The following is a 16074-nucleotide window of genomic DNA, read 5'->3' as shown; positions in this document are numbered from 1 at the left end:
TGATAATTTTGACAACCACATCCGCGATGTGAAACTTACACTTTCCGGCAGAAGCGAGCAGCCGACATGGAGAACGCGAGCAACAGGTTTGCGTAGACGTGATTAGTTTTGTTAGTTTTGCTCTATTTTTGCTTTGTTAATGCTATGAAAAAAGTGCTTTGCATATTTTATACAGAATACAAAGATTCATTACTTTGTATAGCACTGGGTAGCACTGTTACTTTTATTACCACTTTGAATTGTTAGGTAAACTGCAGTCGATGCAACAAGCATGATGTGATGAACATAACGCTGCGCACATAGGTTTAGAACGATCAGCAAGCCATACTGTGCCCCACCATGTGTTGCCGCAACATGCCACGCTGCACCTGTGCATCGAGAAGATACTGATGACTAAAAATTGTGTGACTGCAAATCGCAAAATAGCGCAGGTGTGCTTATATCCCGACAGTAATAGATTTAAATGACGCTTCTCCGTCTGTGATCGTCCAGTATAGCGAACTGGAGTGGAGAGATTCATTTAAAGTATTGTTGCTAATGTTATTTTACCTGCTAGTGAGTGTTGCACCACTTCTTTTGAACGGATCTGTTTTGAAAGTAAAATAAGAACTCCTGTGATCGGCCATTCCACAAACCTCTTGCTGCTTGGCACCTTGTTGCAGGTCTGGTTAACCCAGCTGAAAGGAAATTTTCTTGGTATTACTAAAATACTTAGAAGCAAGACAGTTTGCATTCATAGGAGAAGCTTTTTATATTAAGCTTCTGAAAAAGTCCTTAATAAAGTGGCATTATATGTATAAGAAGACAATTTTTATTTATTTTTGCCATTGAGGTTCAAGGCTGCATGTGTTGGATGTTGCAATGACTGATTGAATTGATCACAGCAGGAAAAATGAGCTTTCACCAATTGCAGGTCCTGCCTTAAGTGTGTATGAATGAAACTGCTTATTCTTTTGCCAGCACCAGAATCAAAACTAGATCAAACTTGAGGCCACAACTGTTGCCATTAATCTGTCATCAGCAAACAAGAAATGGAGGGGAAAAAAATCAGAGGCAAAAAATGCCAAGCAAAATAAAACAGCAGAAAACCAAAAAGTAGAAGTGATACAAACAGTACTTTTCTCCGAACATGAGTTAGGGCAAGCCTTTGAGCGTCATTGCTTGCAAAAATCTGTAGTATTATCTAGAAACCATAAATAATAATAATAATAGAAATTAGTGTATCTGAGGGTAAAGTGGATCTTTGTTACTTTGCTTTTGGGTGATATTCACCAATTCACCCATTTATATTAATCATGATACCCTTAGTTCTGTTTACTGAATTCCTCTTTTCATTTTCTATATTTGTCTTTTATTAGTCATCAGTACTTCATATGTTGTCCATGTCTCGTTCTTGTATCAAGTGCTAAGAGCACACACCTTACAAGCACAAGCATGCATTATACAAATCAGGCATTTACTATTGTTGTTATTAAATGTCTAAGTATGAAAAAAGTTGTAGCTGGCCTTATCAACTGTTTGTATGTAATCATTTCAATATGGTAGTTTACTTGTGGATGCATCGGCAATGTGCAATTTTGTTTTAAATTCACAGTTAAAAGACTACTTCTTCTTATTTATTAAAAATTAAGAAGTTTAAAAAAAACATGAGAGGATGGAATAAAATATTGTCTGTTAGAAATGCATTGAAAAAACTAGTTTCATATCAATATTTTTTCAATGTTTTTTATGATAGAAGATTTGTCATAGTTTTCTTTTGTTTCAGAAACATTTGGAGTAAATAAAAATTTACAAACTTATCCAGTTGGAGATTCTGAAGACTGTTTATTCTTGAAGCAATTGCTATCATAAGTGACTTGCTTCATTCCACAGCCATCAAATATGGAGAAGGTGGTCAACATCACAAAAGCTTCCACAATATGCAACATTTTTTATGTTTTTTTGTCTGCAGCCAAAGCCTCTCTGTTACCCTTTCTCACACTCTTTTTTCGCCTTGTAGGATTGAGTGCTTGGGAAACAGGAGTTGTTATGGCAGCAAAAACGTTGACAAGTTTTGTTTGGGCCCCTCTGTGGGCTCGCTGTGCTGTGACTTACAACAAACGTAGACTGGTTCTAATTTTTTCGATTTTTATGATGGGCATCATGTACCTGTCTTTTATACCTGTCTACTACAAGGTGGGTACACTTCCAGCTTGTGCACAGCAGAATCTTAATGGTAGTTTGCAAGGCAACATCTCTGCACCCACATTACAAAAAGGGACACAAGATGAAGGACATTCAAACAGGTGGCACAGCCAACTGCCACCTGTAAGTAACACTACTACAGCTTCCAAGTTCCCTACTACAGTGAGAGGAGGCTTGAATAAGACCTTCCCTTCATACACATTATCAACGCCAGTCAGTGTTACAAGGGAGCGGAATGAAGCCTCAAATGATACTCATTTTTCATTTTCTACTGAGCCAACCCAGATGGCATTTCATCGCTCAGGACCAGGTCCCCAAGTTCCAGTGCCAGGTTCAGAAGGAAGCCAACAGCTGCATGGTCCTACACATGTTCTCACAGAAGAAGAGAGAGTACTCTTGAATGATATAGATAAGAGACTGAAAAGTGAAGGATATACTTTGCAGGAAATCGAGGATATTCCACCAGAAGACATGGTTGAAATAATTAGAAAGCTTAAACCAGAGGAAAATTTAAAACATCTCAGGTCTTGTTAATCTTATCAAAAGTGCCAAGGCTTCTGCAGCACAGAAACCACAAGAGCCAGATAGTCATTTACACAGCAGGCATGCACGCAATCTCAATATTACCTTATGGAACACTATGAAAGAAAGGTTCAGCATCTTGGCTTTAGGGCTAGAACAGAAGAAGCTTATTTTATTCCTTGTCATTTTGCTTATTGTCATTTTTGGTGAGTTCTTTAGTTCTCCCATTGAAAAGATTGCTGATGATGCATGGTTTGATTTTTTAGAGAGGATTGATGACATGGAGAAGTATGGGCAACAGCGATACTGGGGTTCCTTTGCTTTTGCACTGGTGCCAATCGTGGTGACCATGCTTGTGGACTACACACCATGTGAAGTTTTACATCTGCATCATTTCCTCCTCCACTTCCACATTTTTGGAATTTTTATCATCTTCACATTTGCCACGGCATTCTACTTTCCCATGCCACCACCCTTGAAGCAGAAATACGTTAGCAAAGTTCTGAAAGGATTTCGCATCATTTGCTGTGAATGCCGTGGCTTCCTGTTTATCTTCACGCTTTTTATAGCAGGCATGCTGTATGCCTCTTTTAACAACTTTCTGTTCTGGCACTTACAGGATTTAGGAGCCAGTGAGCTGACACTGGGGCTGTGTGTGTCAGTAGCTGCCTTTGCGGAGACACCAATGCTACTTCTGAGTGGCAAGCTGGTCAGAAAGATAGGCAATGTCTGGGTGGTTGCACTGGCTTTGTTGGTGCTTAGCTTGCGGCTTTTGTATTATGGATTCCTGTGGACACCATGGGCAGTGCTTCCCATGGAACTTTCAAATTCCTTCACCCATACAGCTCTTTGGTATGCAATATTGAGTTACAGTGAATTTAATGTAGCCCCTGCCACAGATCGTAGCATTCGTTCCATTCTGTCCTCATTTTACTTTGGGCTTGGGTTTGCAGCAGGCTCGGCATTGTCAGGACTAGTCTTCAGCATATATGGAGCTTCTGTGCTCTACTGGGGTGGAAGTGTCGTTGCAGCTGTATGGTGTGTCATTTACTCCATCATCCAGCGCTGCTTGCCCAAGAAAGAAAAAGTTAAGTATATCAGACTCCTGAGGAAGGAGGAGAATGACTCCTCAGATGGAGAGGATGATTGGCTTGAGATGGCTTTAAAAGACCAGTAATTGTTTTCAAAGAATCTCATTTAATGTTGTACAAAATTTGTTTAAGATGCCAGAGCTAGAAAGGGAAATAACATTGAGATATCAAAATAATTTCGATCATCATTATTTGAAACAAAAGTGCCTGATGTGAGGTACAAAGTCCTGATGAAAATGTTTAGGGAGGAAGGGACAGCACAAGTTTAAGTTTATTCCCTCCCCTCCATTTAAGTTTCAAGCACTTAGTTTCTGGTGGTAAGCTTTCATAATTCCTTTGTTATTGATTTTTGGTTTATTATATCTTGAAAAGGAAATATATAAGCATGCCGAAACCTTCAAGCTGTTGTAAAATGAGACCAAATCAGACTTGGCTGAAACTCAACATTTTAGCTCTTCATTGAAATTTGGACTCTGTCCTTTCACCTTCTCTGGTAATAGTATACTATGTTCAGTGCTAAGTTTTTAGACAAGTCCTGTGTTGATGCCTGTGATTGCAGACTGTTTGCAAGTTGTATTGATCTGATTGCATGAAATAAACAGCAACCAGCTTCTGTCCAGGTGCTCAGATTTTCAGCTGTTGACTACTGTATTCTTGCAGCCTTGTGTTGAAAAGGAGCAGGGTGTGGGAAAAAATGCAAAAAGATGCCGGAGTTTTAATGAGATGATTAATAGTTCTTTTTCTTTTTCTTTTTCCATGAACTGGGGTATTTAGTGACTATCAGGGAAACAGGATTGTGGATAATCATTGGTGTAGATACCTGGCCAAATGTTTGAAGGTTATATGACATAAATCAGCATCACTTGGCACTAACAGTAGCTGAATATTTTTATTTGAGTGTCAGTATTACCATGAACATGTATACAAGTTCATGGTATTACAAAGTATTAGAGAATAACAACTATGCATGAGTTTTTTTTCCACAGTGTTGTTGATAATGTGGAATATTGTTGGACTCCCGTTGTTATGTTGATGGGATTTCATTTTACATACACAGAGACATGGAGCATCTAATTCATAACTGTCACCATAAAAAATGTCAAAACTTTTCTTCATGCAGCTTGAAGTTCATGACAGCATAGTATGCATGTGCGTTTGTGGTTATATGTGCATGCATTGTACATGTGCTTTCATGCTGATTTATCATCAGTAATCAATGTTCTATGATTTGAAGACTGTCATCTTGTCTGTAGAGTCAGTTGCCTCAGGCTAGGCAGGGTGTCCACTTCATTATTGAAAGTTGAGCTAAGAGCATTTAGGTGAGTTCGGGACATTTGAAACTTATTCTGCATTGGATTTCTATGGGCATTTCATGACTTTTTCTGCTTCCTACATGTCTCCAGAGTTCAAAGTGCCTTATGTAACTATTTTTCATGAAGACTTTTACAAAAAATATCTTGCTCCAGTATCATTTTGTTTAAGATGAAATCCTGTTTTTGTTTAATTTTGTAAAGAGAAAAAGCAAGATGCTCATTTAGGTCATTCCAGTATGCATATTTATGCATAAACAGTATTTGTGTATGGATTCAAGACATTCCATTGTTCATTGTACCTGGGGCTGAAAGGTGTGCTGGCATCTCTGCCATATTGAAAGCCATAATATAATTTACCAAATAATTAATTTTCTTGTTGCAATCCAGATTTTGTTCTTTTTTTGTTTTTAATTTGTTACATATTTTATAGTCTCTTTTTGTGTTCTTCAATGGTTGCTCTCCCTTGAAATTTTACATTAATCACACATTTTAGTAAAGATCCACATTTAATTTCTCGCACTTGCAATTCATGCTCACCCATGCATGCTTATATATAACAGTAATATTTTGTTAAAGAGTATGAAAAATCTTGATTACATAAATGGATTTTATGTAATCTTAATACTTATATATAATTATAAATTAGTTACTTTAATCCACAGCTACACAGTGTTGTTCACTTTCGATTTACATGTAGATCATTTGAAAAAAATAATGATTAAATAGTTGCAAATGATCATTGTTATTTCACAATAAATTTGTGTAATGGACTAAGGACTGCTGTAAACACAGAATGCCTTTCCTTCCACATTCCTGAAGCATGTAAGCAAGAGTTTTAATGCATGGCATGTACTAAAATATGGTGGAGTTTTTTGTGTGTATTGCTGAGAACAGTTTCTAATTATCTGTGTTATGGTCTCATTGTAATGCCCTTTGGCATATACAGAAAAAATTTAATCAATGTGTGAAGTGCATGTGTGTGTGTGCGCGTTTAAGTGTAAGAACGTTGATAATTTTGTGTATAAATGGTGGAAAGTGATCAGAATGCTTGTCTTAGTGATAAAGTTTAGTCATTGCTATTATGTGGCCTTCTATATCATGGTACATTCTACTTGCATATATGCTGTTTGAATTTTGCAGAACCATTAATAAAATATACATGATATATAAACTATACACAATATATGTACGAAAGAAGAGTGTCATACATAAATTATTTACAGACTAAAGCATTAAACCATGAATGAATATTATCAAAATATTACCATGACAGTGGAAACTCTTGGATTTGATTTAGATATTGACACACACATATGCATATTTACTGAGATGTTGGTAACATTTTCAATGTTGCTTGAAATCTAATTGTGGTCCTGACATTAGTCCAAAGTTTTTGTGTGTGTTTTTTTTAATTTATACTTATTATTATTAACTCTTATTTGAAAACATACTCTCACATTATTCTTTTTATCGAGCATCTGGTGGGAATAATAAGTACATGTAAAGATTTTTGTATGTCCATAAAGTATAAAAGAAAATTGTGATCATATAGAGAGGCAGATGCTGAACATTATGGATGTCTGAGTAAAAGGGTATTGATAGTGGGACCGTAGATAAGAGGACTTTATCAATGAAGATCTGGAAACCAAGGGAGGGAGGAATTAACGAACACGAAAAGCTCTTGGGCTATTGTCACCACTGACACCATGAACCATTCCTCTCCCACTGGAATTCTGTGATTGGCATCAGCTGACATAAGACTCATGCCAGTGGAGTGTTTTATGTCATTGTTTTTTGCAGTGCAATGTGAAGCATTTGATACTCAGAAAAGTGCACAATTTGCTTTTGTTTCAAATATTTTTATTTCTTGTTGAATTCCAGATTGGTATAATTTCAGTATATATATATTTTAAGCTAAAGACGGCCATTTTATTTGTTTTGTGGATCTTTGCTAAGTCTGTAAACTGTTTCTTCTGTATTAAGCCAAATATTCATAGTTATTAAAACTTTAGAGAACTCTTGTGAAGTGTACTCGTAACTCTTTTGTTGTGTGGGCATTCTTGTGCGTATGCACACACTTTCATGAGCTCTTCTGATTTGCATTTAGTTGACTTGAAGCCGTAACTCAAAGTGAAAACACAGCAATTCTCAGCAGTATGATCCCATTGTGTAGTGGTTCAGTTTGTGTTGATGGTGGGTAAAGATAATGCTCACGTTAATGTTATTTCTCCACACAAAGTGTTATGCAGAAATAAAGAACTGCTTCAAGACAGGAGTGGGGCAAAGTACAATATGAGGTGTGAAGTGAAAAGCTCATTCAGAGGGTAGGTAACAGACAAGTGTCATTGTCCATCTGTCTGTGTTGTCATGGTAGCTGTGGACAGAAAAGTGATAATAAGGATAATGGTGAGACATTGGAAGGTCTGAGAGTACTCTTCTAGAACAATAAAATGGATACCTGTATTCTGTGAAAGACCACCAAGGGAAAAAAATGTGAAAGCTGAAACACTACAACATCTGACAAGTGTGAACAAGCACAAAAATTACAAGAAACATGAAATAAAATACCACAACAAGTTTTAATATGTATGTCAATGACGATCTGAAAAAACACTGATGCACTAATATAGAGCTTCAAGTTAGAGAATATTTGGTAAATGGGGCATTGATATGCAATTACAGTAAGCATGCATGTAACAGTGCTATCAAGTATCAAACCCAACTCATCAGCATAGTTTCAATAATGATATGGGAAATATGCCAGTAATGACAAGTTGACCATCTAAAATTCTATGCATAAGAGACAGTGAAACAAAGTACAAAACCTGCAGTGTTACCCGTTTTATTGCGTCTGTTGCGTAGATTATAAGAAATCCCCAGTGTCTAAAGATGCATAGTTGCTAAGGTTATCTGGTTAAGGTTTAAACTATAAAGACTTAGCTACTTCTGTTCAAGCAATCTTGTCATGGAAATTGATGCTGAGGTACAGATTTGGCAGCCATTCTTCTCAACATTTTCTTTATTGCTCTGACATCTGATAAATGATTTTTTAATGACTCATCCTGGCTCAAGCACACTTCAAATGCAATGCAGAAAAGCAGATGAAATATGAGGCCCCATCTGGGTCCTGCTTCATACAGGTAGCAGTATTCTTTTAAAAAAAATTCAAGATTTTCCTTCAAGTTCGAACTTCATGCTTGTGCCCAAGTTATTCTTTGCCTTGCAAGCATGCTCCGGGCTGGGTGGCTTGTCACCTTCACGGATGTGCTTCTGAAACTTTTGCAAAGTCTCCTTGAAGTTGTGACGACTGGTCTTGTGGGCAGCTCCTTCCCCTTTAGCCTCTCTGACAAATGCTTGCTCAGACATCTCGATTTTGGCTTTGAAGATGGAGGAAGCTTCCTTAGGGCTAGGGAATTTCTCCTCACAAATCTCTACCCTGTTGGCCCCTCCCTTCGACTCACCACCTTCCTCAGATGCAGTGGTGTTTCTTATGGTGCTGATATAGGTCCCTTTAGCTGGCTTTGGAGACACCTGTGGCTTGGGTGGCTTTGACTCCTTGGAGAACGGCTGAGACTCAACTTCAGCTGGGAAGGCGTTTTTGTTTTCTTCTTTTAGGTTGTCTTCCAATGCGGTGCCCACAGAAGGCTTCACGAGAAGCACCTCGGGCATATTCTCAGCTGACTTATGAATTTGAGGAGGAATCTCTGCAGAAAATGGCAGCAGGCTATTTAGTACAGTATCTGTCGGGCTTCTGGCCACCCGCCGGCAGATCTTAGGTGGCACTGGAGGGGGAATCTTTACCGTATCTTGCCTTTCCGCAAGACGGCGCCAGCGAACACGACGACGGATAGTGATATCCCCTTCGCGCTTCCAGTCCACACAGTCCTGTGAACCATCAGTCTCATCCAGGACATGCTCATGGTCAGCTGTGAAGCGGGGAAAGGTACTGTCGACTTGGTTGATGCCCTCTTGTTCCTGTTGACGGGGTTGATACAGGTTACGTTTGGATGTGAATAAACTGTTGGTACTGAGCTCGGAAAGTGCCCGCGTGCCGTCCGGTTGGAAACGTCTAGCTTTAGATGGAGATGAGCTGTCTTTGCTTGGTGTCTGTGTAAGCTCTTTCATGGGAGTCTGTTCTTCACTCTGTGTGGAGCATAATTCATTGGTTTCTTTCAGATTGTCGTTCTTGACCGGGTTTTCTTGAGCAGGTAGATTTTGTTCATTTGACCAAGTTTTAGGTGCGTCCATGGCTTCTTCTTGCACATTTTCGGACTCGCCATTCGCGCCCAAGTCTTTGGGTGGCTGACATAAGACAGTGTCGGGATTACTTATGTTTGACTGGGCGCACTCACTTTGGGGCAAGTCCTGATTCTCTTTCCTTCTCATCTTCATCGCTTCTCTTCGCTTGTTTTGTTTTTCCACCGATACTTTATTTTTTCACTGAAGCCCTGCGAAGCACTTTTAGTTGGTACTGCATTCTCTCCAGATTCCAGTTTGGGGGTTTGCCATACATTTTCCTTTCCTGCGACTTTTTCGCTACAGATTTCTTCACGACTAAACGATTTAGTGCCAGTCTTTGATATCGCAGCTTCCGATATGTTAGGGCTGACGCCGAGTTCTGTAGGCAAATTGCTTCTCACACTTTTGGAGATTTGTACTTCACTTGTCTGGTCCCGAACTTCGCTGTCGTCTGCATTGGCCACCGGCGTAAATTCATTCGGTTTTTTCTTATCGCTATCGCTGGATTCCGACGGCAGGAAAGTCTCCTTCATTTCTCTGCTCCTGCCTCTGCCCTTTCTGCGATGCTGTAGATGATCCCACCGTTGTGAGACAGAAAACGTGGCCATAGTTTCCCTTTCTGGCGAAGCATTCCCAGCTTTACCATCTGTAAATGGAAAGGTTTCTTTCAGGCGATGCGAAGATTGTTTTTGTAGAGCACTTCTAGACAATTTCTTTCTAGTTTCGTGGGATCGTCTTGTTTGGACAGAGTGAGTAGCGCAGCGCTGCTTTCTAACTCGCACACCTTTTCTTCGGCAACAACAGTCTTACTGGATCTTTCGAGTTTTCTGTTGACGGGAAAGATGCTTGTAAAATTGTTCTCCACCGTTTTAACTGCCGGAGTCTCCAGTTGCAGGGCGTCTCCACGAGGGAAGGCTGGTTCTCTTTGCGGAGGAGGCATCAGTGTCTCGTTGGCCTCCTTGGTCATTGTCTCTTCCCTGTCGCTGACAGCTTTCCTATCCCCCACCTGTTGTTGCTTGAGATACTCCAGCGAATGTTGAAGACGCCGTCTTAGTCTGGCCAGACGCTCCCCAGCGTCAAGGGCGCTTTTCACCAAACCGGTCTCCCCAGCATCCGCTGACCTCTTCTTGCTTATTTCCGCTTCTCTCTCCATCGTCAAAGCGCGAGTTCCCGTGTCGCGAGCAGCTTCCTTTGCCGATTGTATTTCGATGGACCTCTCAGGTGACACCTCGTTATCCGTGGACTTCCCAGGCGTTGTCTTCGGTTGGAGAGATTGCGGCATGGAGCTGCTTGACTCCTTACCTTTTAGACGCTCGATGCGCTCCGTCCTGAGACGGGCTTGTCTGATCGCCTTGGACGTCGCATTTTTCGTCCTCAGGAGCGGCTCCGCTGGCGTAAGGTGGGATCTTGGCACCGAGCAAAGGGTCGTGAGACGTCTCTGCCTTTGGTTCCGACAACCAGCTCTTCCTCCGAGCTAACGGTATCGGCGTCGGGGTCTTGATTCTGCTGCTGTTGATGCTGCTTCTGTCGAACTTGGAAGAAAGCATCTTTCTTTTCAGCCTCTGCACCAGCTCTTCTTCGGCATTGTCGGGCAAAAGACAGCACATGTTCTTTGGCGTCTCCTTGCTCTTGCTTGCTTCCAGATCCCCTAACCCCAGGGAGCTGCTGGTCCCGCGATCGGTGACTGAATCTTTGGCAGACGCGGCGTCGATTTTGGGTGTGGAGGACGACGCAGTAGTGCCGGCAGAGGGCTCTACCAGAGTTGGGACCGGCGGCAGCCTGCTAGCTTGACTGTGAGGTAAGACTTTGTCGACGGCGCTGGGACCTCCATCCGGCGCAGGTATGGGCTCAGCCTCACCTTTAACGATCTTCTCGTCTTCTCCTTCTCTTTCCGCCTTCTCGGTCTCCACCTGCGAACCTTGATCATCGCTGTATCTTTTCACTGGGATCCTACTCACTTTGTTCCAGAACCCCCGCAGCTTGGTTGGGCTGTCACTACTGACTTCTAGTCGGCCTAAAATCTTTCGCCCTGTGTGCAGCGCCCCGTGGATCGGGTCATCAGAAGGTGCTATGCCCTTGTTTCTGTCGCCGGCGACTGTCCAGTCCTGATCGCAAGTTAGACGAGTGGTCTGCTCCGACAGATCCTGAAGGTTATCCTGCTTGCGAACCACGGCCGTGGACTCCGTCGAAATCTCCACGAAGCGCGTGTCGTCGAAAGAGTTCATGGGTTGCTGTAGTCGATGGGAGGACTTGAATCGGTAATGCTCCGGCGACCGCTGGTGCTCGGTTTTTTTAGGCTTGTCAATCGATGACAGTCTCGCGGTGCTACTTGACCTGACGACAGACAATCAGTACCATCCACGTTTTCACACTGTGTAGATCTCTATATAACTGGGCGTAATGCCACGAGATGGTCTAACAAAGCCGCTACGAACAGTGTAAGCTGTCAGTACTCCTTTCTCAAATAATAACCCGCGATCTTTGTACCCAACCGATACGATCTCGCTTAAGACTACCGAGATAGGACTGAACAAATCGGACGGCTAGATATTTCTTTGTGCAGACAAAGTGAAAAAGAGGAAGGGAGGAGAGAACAGCGAATGGCGCACCTTTGCCTGCCGAGCAGTTTGAGGCTTGGAGAGTGATAGCGAGGAGATGGGAACATCCCCAGGTTCCTTGCGCCACCTTTGGTGTTGCTCTGTCCCAGAAACCTCTCTTCCGGAGCAGATCGCTCGTTTTCCGCCTTGGCGTCATAAGAGCGCCAGAGTCCTCGAGGAACGGGGCGGTACTTGTAAAACAGTTCATCGTGACCACTACGTCCACACGTGCACAAACACACACACACACACACACACACACACACACGATGCTATAGTCTTCCTATGTACACAGACAAAAGTCTTCGTTTTTCTTACCCAAATACGAGTCACGCGAAGAGGACATTTTCTCGGATTTCTGGCACACAGAACTAATGTTTTATCTTTGTCGGAAAATGTGAATGGAATCATGTAATTCAACTTTTTTTTAATTGACGCTCTCTTGGCATATCTTCTCACTTACCTAGTTGTTATGTCACTGGAACTGAGGATGCCTCCACCATCAGCTAAACGAAGGGGAATAAAGAACATGCATAGGGTTAGTACAGCAAGGTGTCGACAGGCGTAGTTTTAGGTATCTTATTAATATTATTATAATATGTTCCTTGTTGTTTCATCTTTTTGCGATTAGAAATTTGCAGATAGGTAACAACACCGATTAAGCCATTTCTGACCTAGTAATATATTTCTCAATAAATGCTAAACGGAAAAGGCTCAGATGTTTTTCTTTACCTCCACTAGTTGCCTTTAACTGTGCCTAAATAAGCTGCTGGCATCTTTCATTGTTTACAATAAAAAATCTTTTATCAGTTATAAACAATAAGCGCCGCCTCTTCAGAGGATATGAGATACTTACATGTGGATCTGTCTTTAGCAGCCAACCGACTCTTGTAAACCTGTTCAGATCCAGCCACATGTAATGACATGTAAAACATTGCTAAAACGAGAGAGAAATTATATAGATAATGTCTCTAATATAGATACTGTCTCTAATCATAACATAGAGAAATGCAGGACCTAACCAACAGACTGACAGAGTTCTAACCCACATGGAATAGAGACACAACGCTGACAAAAGTCAAGTCATCGTCACAGGCAACAGCAAAGCAGAGGAGTATACGTGGATGTGGCGATGGGGAGCGTTTAAGAAAGTTCCGACATATTTGTTACAAGATCGACAAAGTGGTTTATAAATTTGGTAAATGTGGAGAAAAGTGCGTACCGCCGCAAAGTAGGAAGGTTGGAAAGGCGACAAGTATCGCGAGAAAACCGGGCGGGAGTTGGCCATGTACAGGTGATGACGCTCGGCTTCCTGCAGGCCCAGTAAACGCCATATCCACAGACTTACAGCGCCAATCATCAGTAGGCTGTAGTGACATCAAGCAAGAAGCTAATGACAGACGATAACAAACACCCCACGTGGCTCACCAGAACCAACTTTGCGTTAATGGATATGAAAAAACAGCGTCGGTGTGCACGGGTGGGCTGTGCTCCTTTAACGGGTGGCGGGTATGATCGGCGTACTGCACGAGAACTAAATGGCGTGATCACTGTGTGCGAGTTACTGAGTCGACAGGTTTGTCATGTGTTTACAGTCGTCAGTGACTCACTCTCTCTCTCTCTCTCTCTCTCTCTCACACAATCTTCAAGCTATATAATAAATAATATGTGTTATATGATCTTGCGCTCTTCTGTCAGTCTCTTTGTGTTATTTGACCCTGATGATGCAAATTATCTCAATTGTCCTTTCGTACAAAGTTTGTTAAACTTACCAACATTGTATTGTAAATATTTCAGTTGTCACAGACCATGTCCACTTGCTAATTCTCCCCGACCGGACACGCAAGCACACACCCAAACACACACACACATGCACACACAACCACCCATCCACCCACCACGCACACACCCCACCCACTCACAACATAGCAAGAAACCGCGATGAAAGCAAGTTATCAGAGGAAGACGCAAGCAGACATCTGCTGGCCGATGACCAGACCAAAACAAGAGAACAAAACAAGAAACTCACAAGGCCCAGATGAGTTCTGTGGCATATGCGTTTGCTGCTTCCTGCATCAGGTAGAGGTAGTCCAGCAAAACTTCCAGCGCATCTTCCTGCTTCTGAGAACACACATCTCTCACACTTTAACATTTATTGTAGAATAAAACATCGGCATTTATATTTCCCCTCCCACCCCGACTTATATCCCTACCTGTCATCCTTGCCAGGTCCTCCGACATCCAGTCCGCCTTTCAGTTTCTATTCTAAACATTGAATATCTTCTTAAGCCATTTTTTCGGATGAAAGTAAATGTAATCTTCAAATAAACCTTGACATTTTTCAAATAAACCTTTATATATTTCAAAACTAGGATGACTAGTGTTACAGATTCTTACCCTTCTTAATACTCATCCTGACAGTGAAACAGAAATATTATCAAATATAATAGTCGAAGGCAGTCATTAAACATCAGTACATCTACATACATCTCTATGCATAAAGCACACGCTCACAAACACACAATCATAACAGACTACTTTATGTCTAATCATCTATGCGGGTTAGTGTTAAACGACAGCATCTTTCACAGATGAAAGTAAGAGAAGAAAGAATGTCACACCCAGGTTACAAAGTAATCTTCCATTGGATATTTATGGTTCATGCTTCTGTATTGAAGAGGAGAGATCGCTATGCATCCACAAACTGCTGCAGAATGTTGCTAGCAAGGGAATCTGTTAACACGACTACCTTATCAATCGCACACAGATTAGGGAGGAGAGGAGGGGGTTCCCACGCAATAGATAACATCATTGCCAGATAAGATTTGCTCACGTGCAGCCCGCCAAAGTCTTACCAGCCTGTACAATAGGTCATCATGTAATATTTTGTTTCACGTGCTTACCTTTGCTGTGGCAAGCATTTCAACGACACGCGGGCATATTGTGGTCAGTCCATAACGTTTGACAGCGATGGCACTACGCAACTTTGCTACGTCATTTTGGTGGTGAAGACATTCCACGTCATTGAAGTTACTTCAGCGATTTAGGCTCCACCCACTTGCTGACGTTCGCACGCTTTCTAATACGTTGTTTCTGCGTCATAATTTGTTATGACGAACACTCAAGTCCTGGCGTCATTAAGTGACGTCAAACGTGAGCTGCTTTTGAATGTGTGTGGAATGATGTCCTCCTGGACATGAGAGCTGAAGGTCGGACTGAGTTCTAATTAAGTAGATGTCACATGGAAAAGGACAACAGCCGCAGGATGTGGCCAGAGTAGGAGGCCTGATAATTCTGTGAGGTTGCGGTGATGGCATTTAGGCAGTGACGTGGGCTACAAAAAGCGGATCCTGAGGTCTGCCGACCTTCATCTAGTGGTCAAGTCAAAGGTCAGTGAAGATCGAGTCTGTTCATTTTTATCATTCTGTTTTCATTAAAAAATAATGTATTTGTCCATGAAAAAGAACTCTCTTCTACACTGCACTTCTTGTGCGCCTATCTACGATGATTTCTTCCATTTGACTGTAGTCATGTCTGTGATGTGTGTGTCTGTAGAGGGTGTCTATAGAGGATGGAGGGATGTCGGTATACGAGTCATTCCACGGTTAATTGAAGTTTAGGTTTTGTGAAGCGCTATGAACCTGGCTTTGGTTGGTAAACAGCACTATGTAAGCTATGACGATGATGACGATAATGATGAATATTATTCATTGAATGGATGGACATATGTCATATTTGTACGAATTGGTGGGTGGATGTATACATTTTTAGGACTATCTATAGTTTATTTTTATGTAGCAAAGTCCCATCTAAGGTGTGGCGGCTAACAGTAAATATATACTATTAAAATGGATTGTACAAATTACACCAGAAAGCAGACAACCACAAAGAAATATACATTCAAAAGAAAGCGAGAAAGGAGGAAAAAACAAGGATAGACGAGGTAACTGTTTGTGAATTCTTTTGCATGCATGCACATAAGTGCATAACCAGTGAATGAATGGAAGTATGTAAAGTTAAGTAAATCTCACAGGAAGACATATGTATTAAGAAAAAGAAATAGAGAGGAGGAGGTTAAGGGAGGACAGAGAGAGAAAGTGAAATAGTACATGGGAGACAAGAAGAAAG

At 41.4% G+C, this 16074-nt stretch overlaps 2 protein-coding genes across 4 annotated transcripts; one reads left to right on the top strand and one right to left on the bottom strand.

Annotated features, from left to right (window-relative positions):
- The first annotated feature begins 5 nt into the window (after positions 1 to 5).
- On the top strand, positions 6 to 7131 carry LOC112573827 (major facilitator superfamily domain-containing protein 6-like protein B). Its single transcript, XM_025254464.1, is given in 3 exon segments — positions 6 to 86; positions 1766 to 2712; positions 2714 to 7131. Coding segments are annotated over 2 exon segments (2001 nt in total). The 5' UTR covers positions 6 to 86; positions 1766 to 1881; the 3' UTR covers positions 3884 to 7131.
- An 800-nt stretch (positions 7132 to 7931) lies between these two features.
- Positions 7932 to 14984, bottom strand: LOC112573818. Of its 3 annotated transcripts, none has more exons than XM_025254451.1 (7): positions 14850 to 14984; positions 13976 to 14067; positions 13169 to 13313; positions 12803 to 12842; positions 12410 to 12452; positions 11959 to 12162; positions 7932 to 11683 (listed from the first exon to the last, which is right to left on the bottom strand). In XM_025254451.1, exons 1-7 carry the CDS (start codon positions 14865 to 14867, stop codon positions 10648 to 10650), a joined length of 1578 nt encoding a protein of 525 aa, XP_025110236.1. In that variant the 5' UTR covers positions 14868 to 14984; the 3' UTR covers positions 7932 to 10647. The 3 variants fall into 3 exon arrangements, with proteins under 3 accessions (XP_025110236.1, XP_025110225.1, XP_025110214.1); XM_025254440.1 differs by lacking the exon at positions 14850 to 14984 and adding an exon at positions 14568 to 14708 and having other exon boundaries at positions 11959 to 12159; XM_025254429.1 differs by lacking the exon at positions 14850 to 14984 and adding an exon at positions 14568 to 14707.
- Positions 14985 to 16074: the final 1090 nt, after the last annotated feature.

Source organism: Pomacea canaliculata, linkage group LG1 (assembly GCF_003073045.1).
Source record: "Pomacea canaliculata isolate SZHN2017 linkage group LG1, ASM307304v1, whole genome shotgun sequence".
Taxonomy (NCBI): domain Eukaryota; kingdom Metazoa; phylum Mollusca; class Gastropoda; order Architaenioglossa; family Ampullariidae; genus Pomacea; species Pomacea canaliculata.
Note: the sequence above shows the minus strand (reverse complement) of the source record. Positions and strands in the feature narration are given on the sequence as shown.

Excerpts from the sequence above, each read along its gene's own strand:
- LOC112573818 (XM_025254429.1), bottom strand. The coding sequence starts at position 14,609 with ATGAACCATAAATATCCAATGGAAGATTACTTTGTAACCTGG. Across the intron at positions 12,843-13,168 it reads AACCTTCCTACTTTGCGGCG|GTTTACAAGAGTCGGTTGGC; the intron begins GTACGCACTTTT and ends GGATCTGAACAG. Across the intron at positions 12,163-12,409 it reads TCCAGTGACATAACAACTAG|TGGTCACGATGAACTGTTTT; the intron begins GTAAGTGAGAAG and ends GTGTGGACGTAG.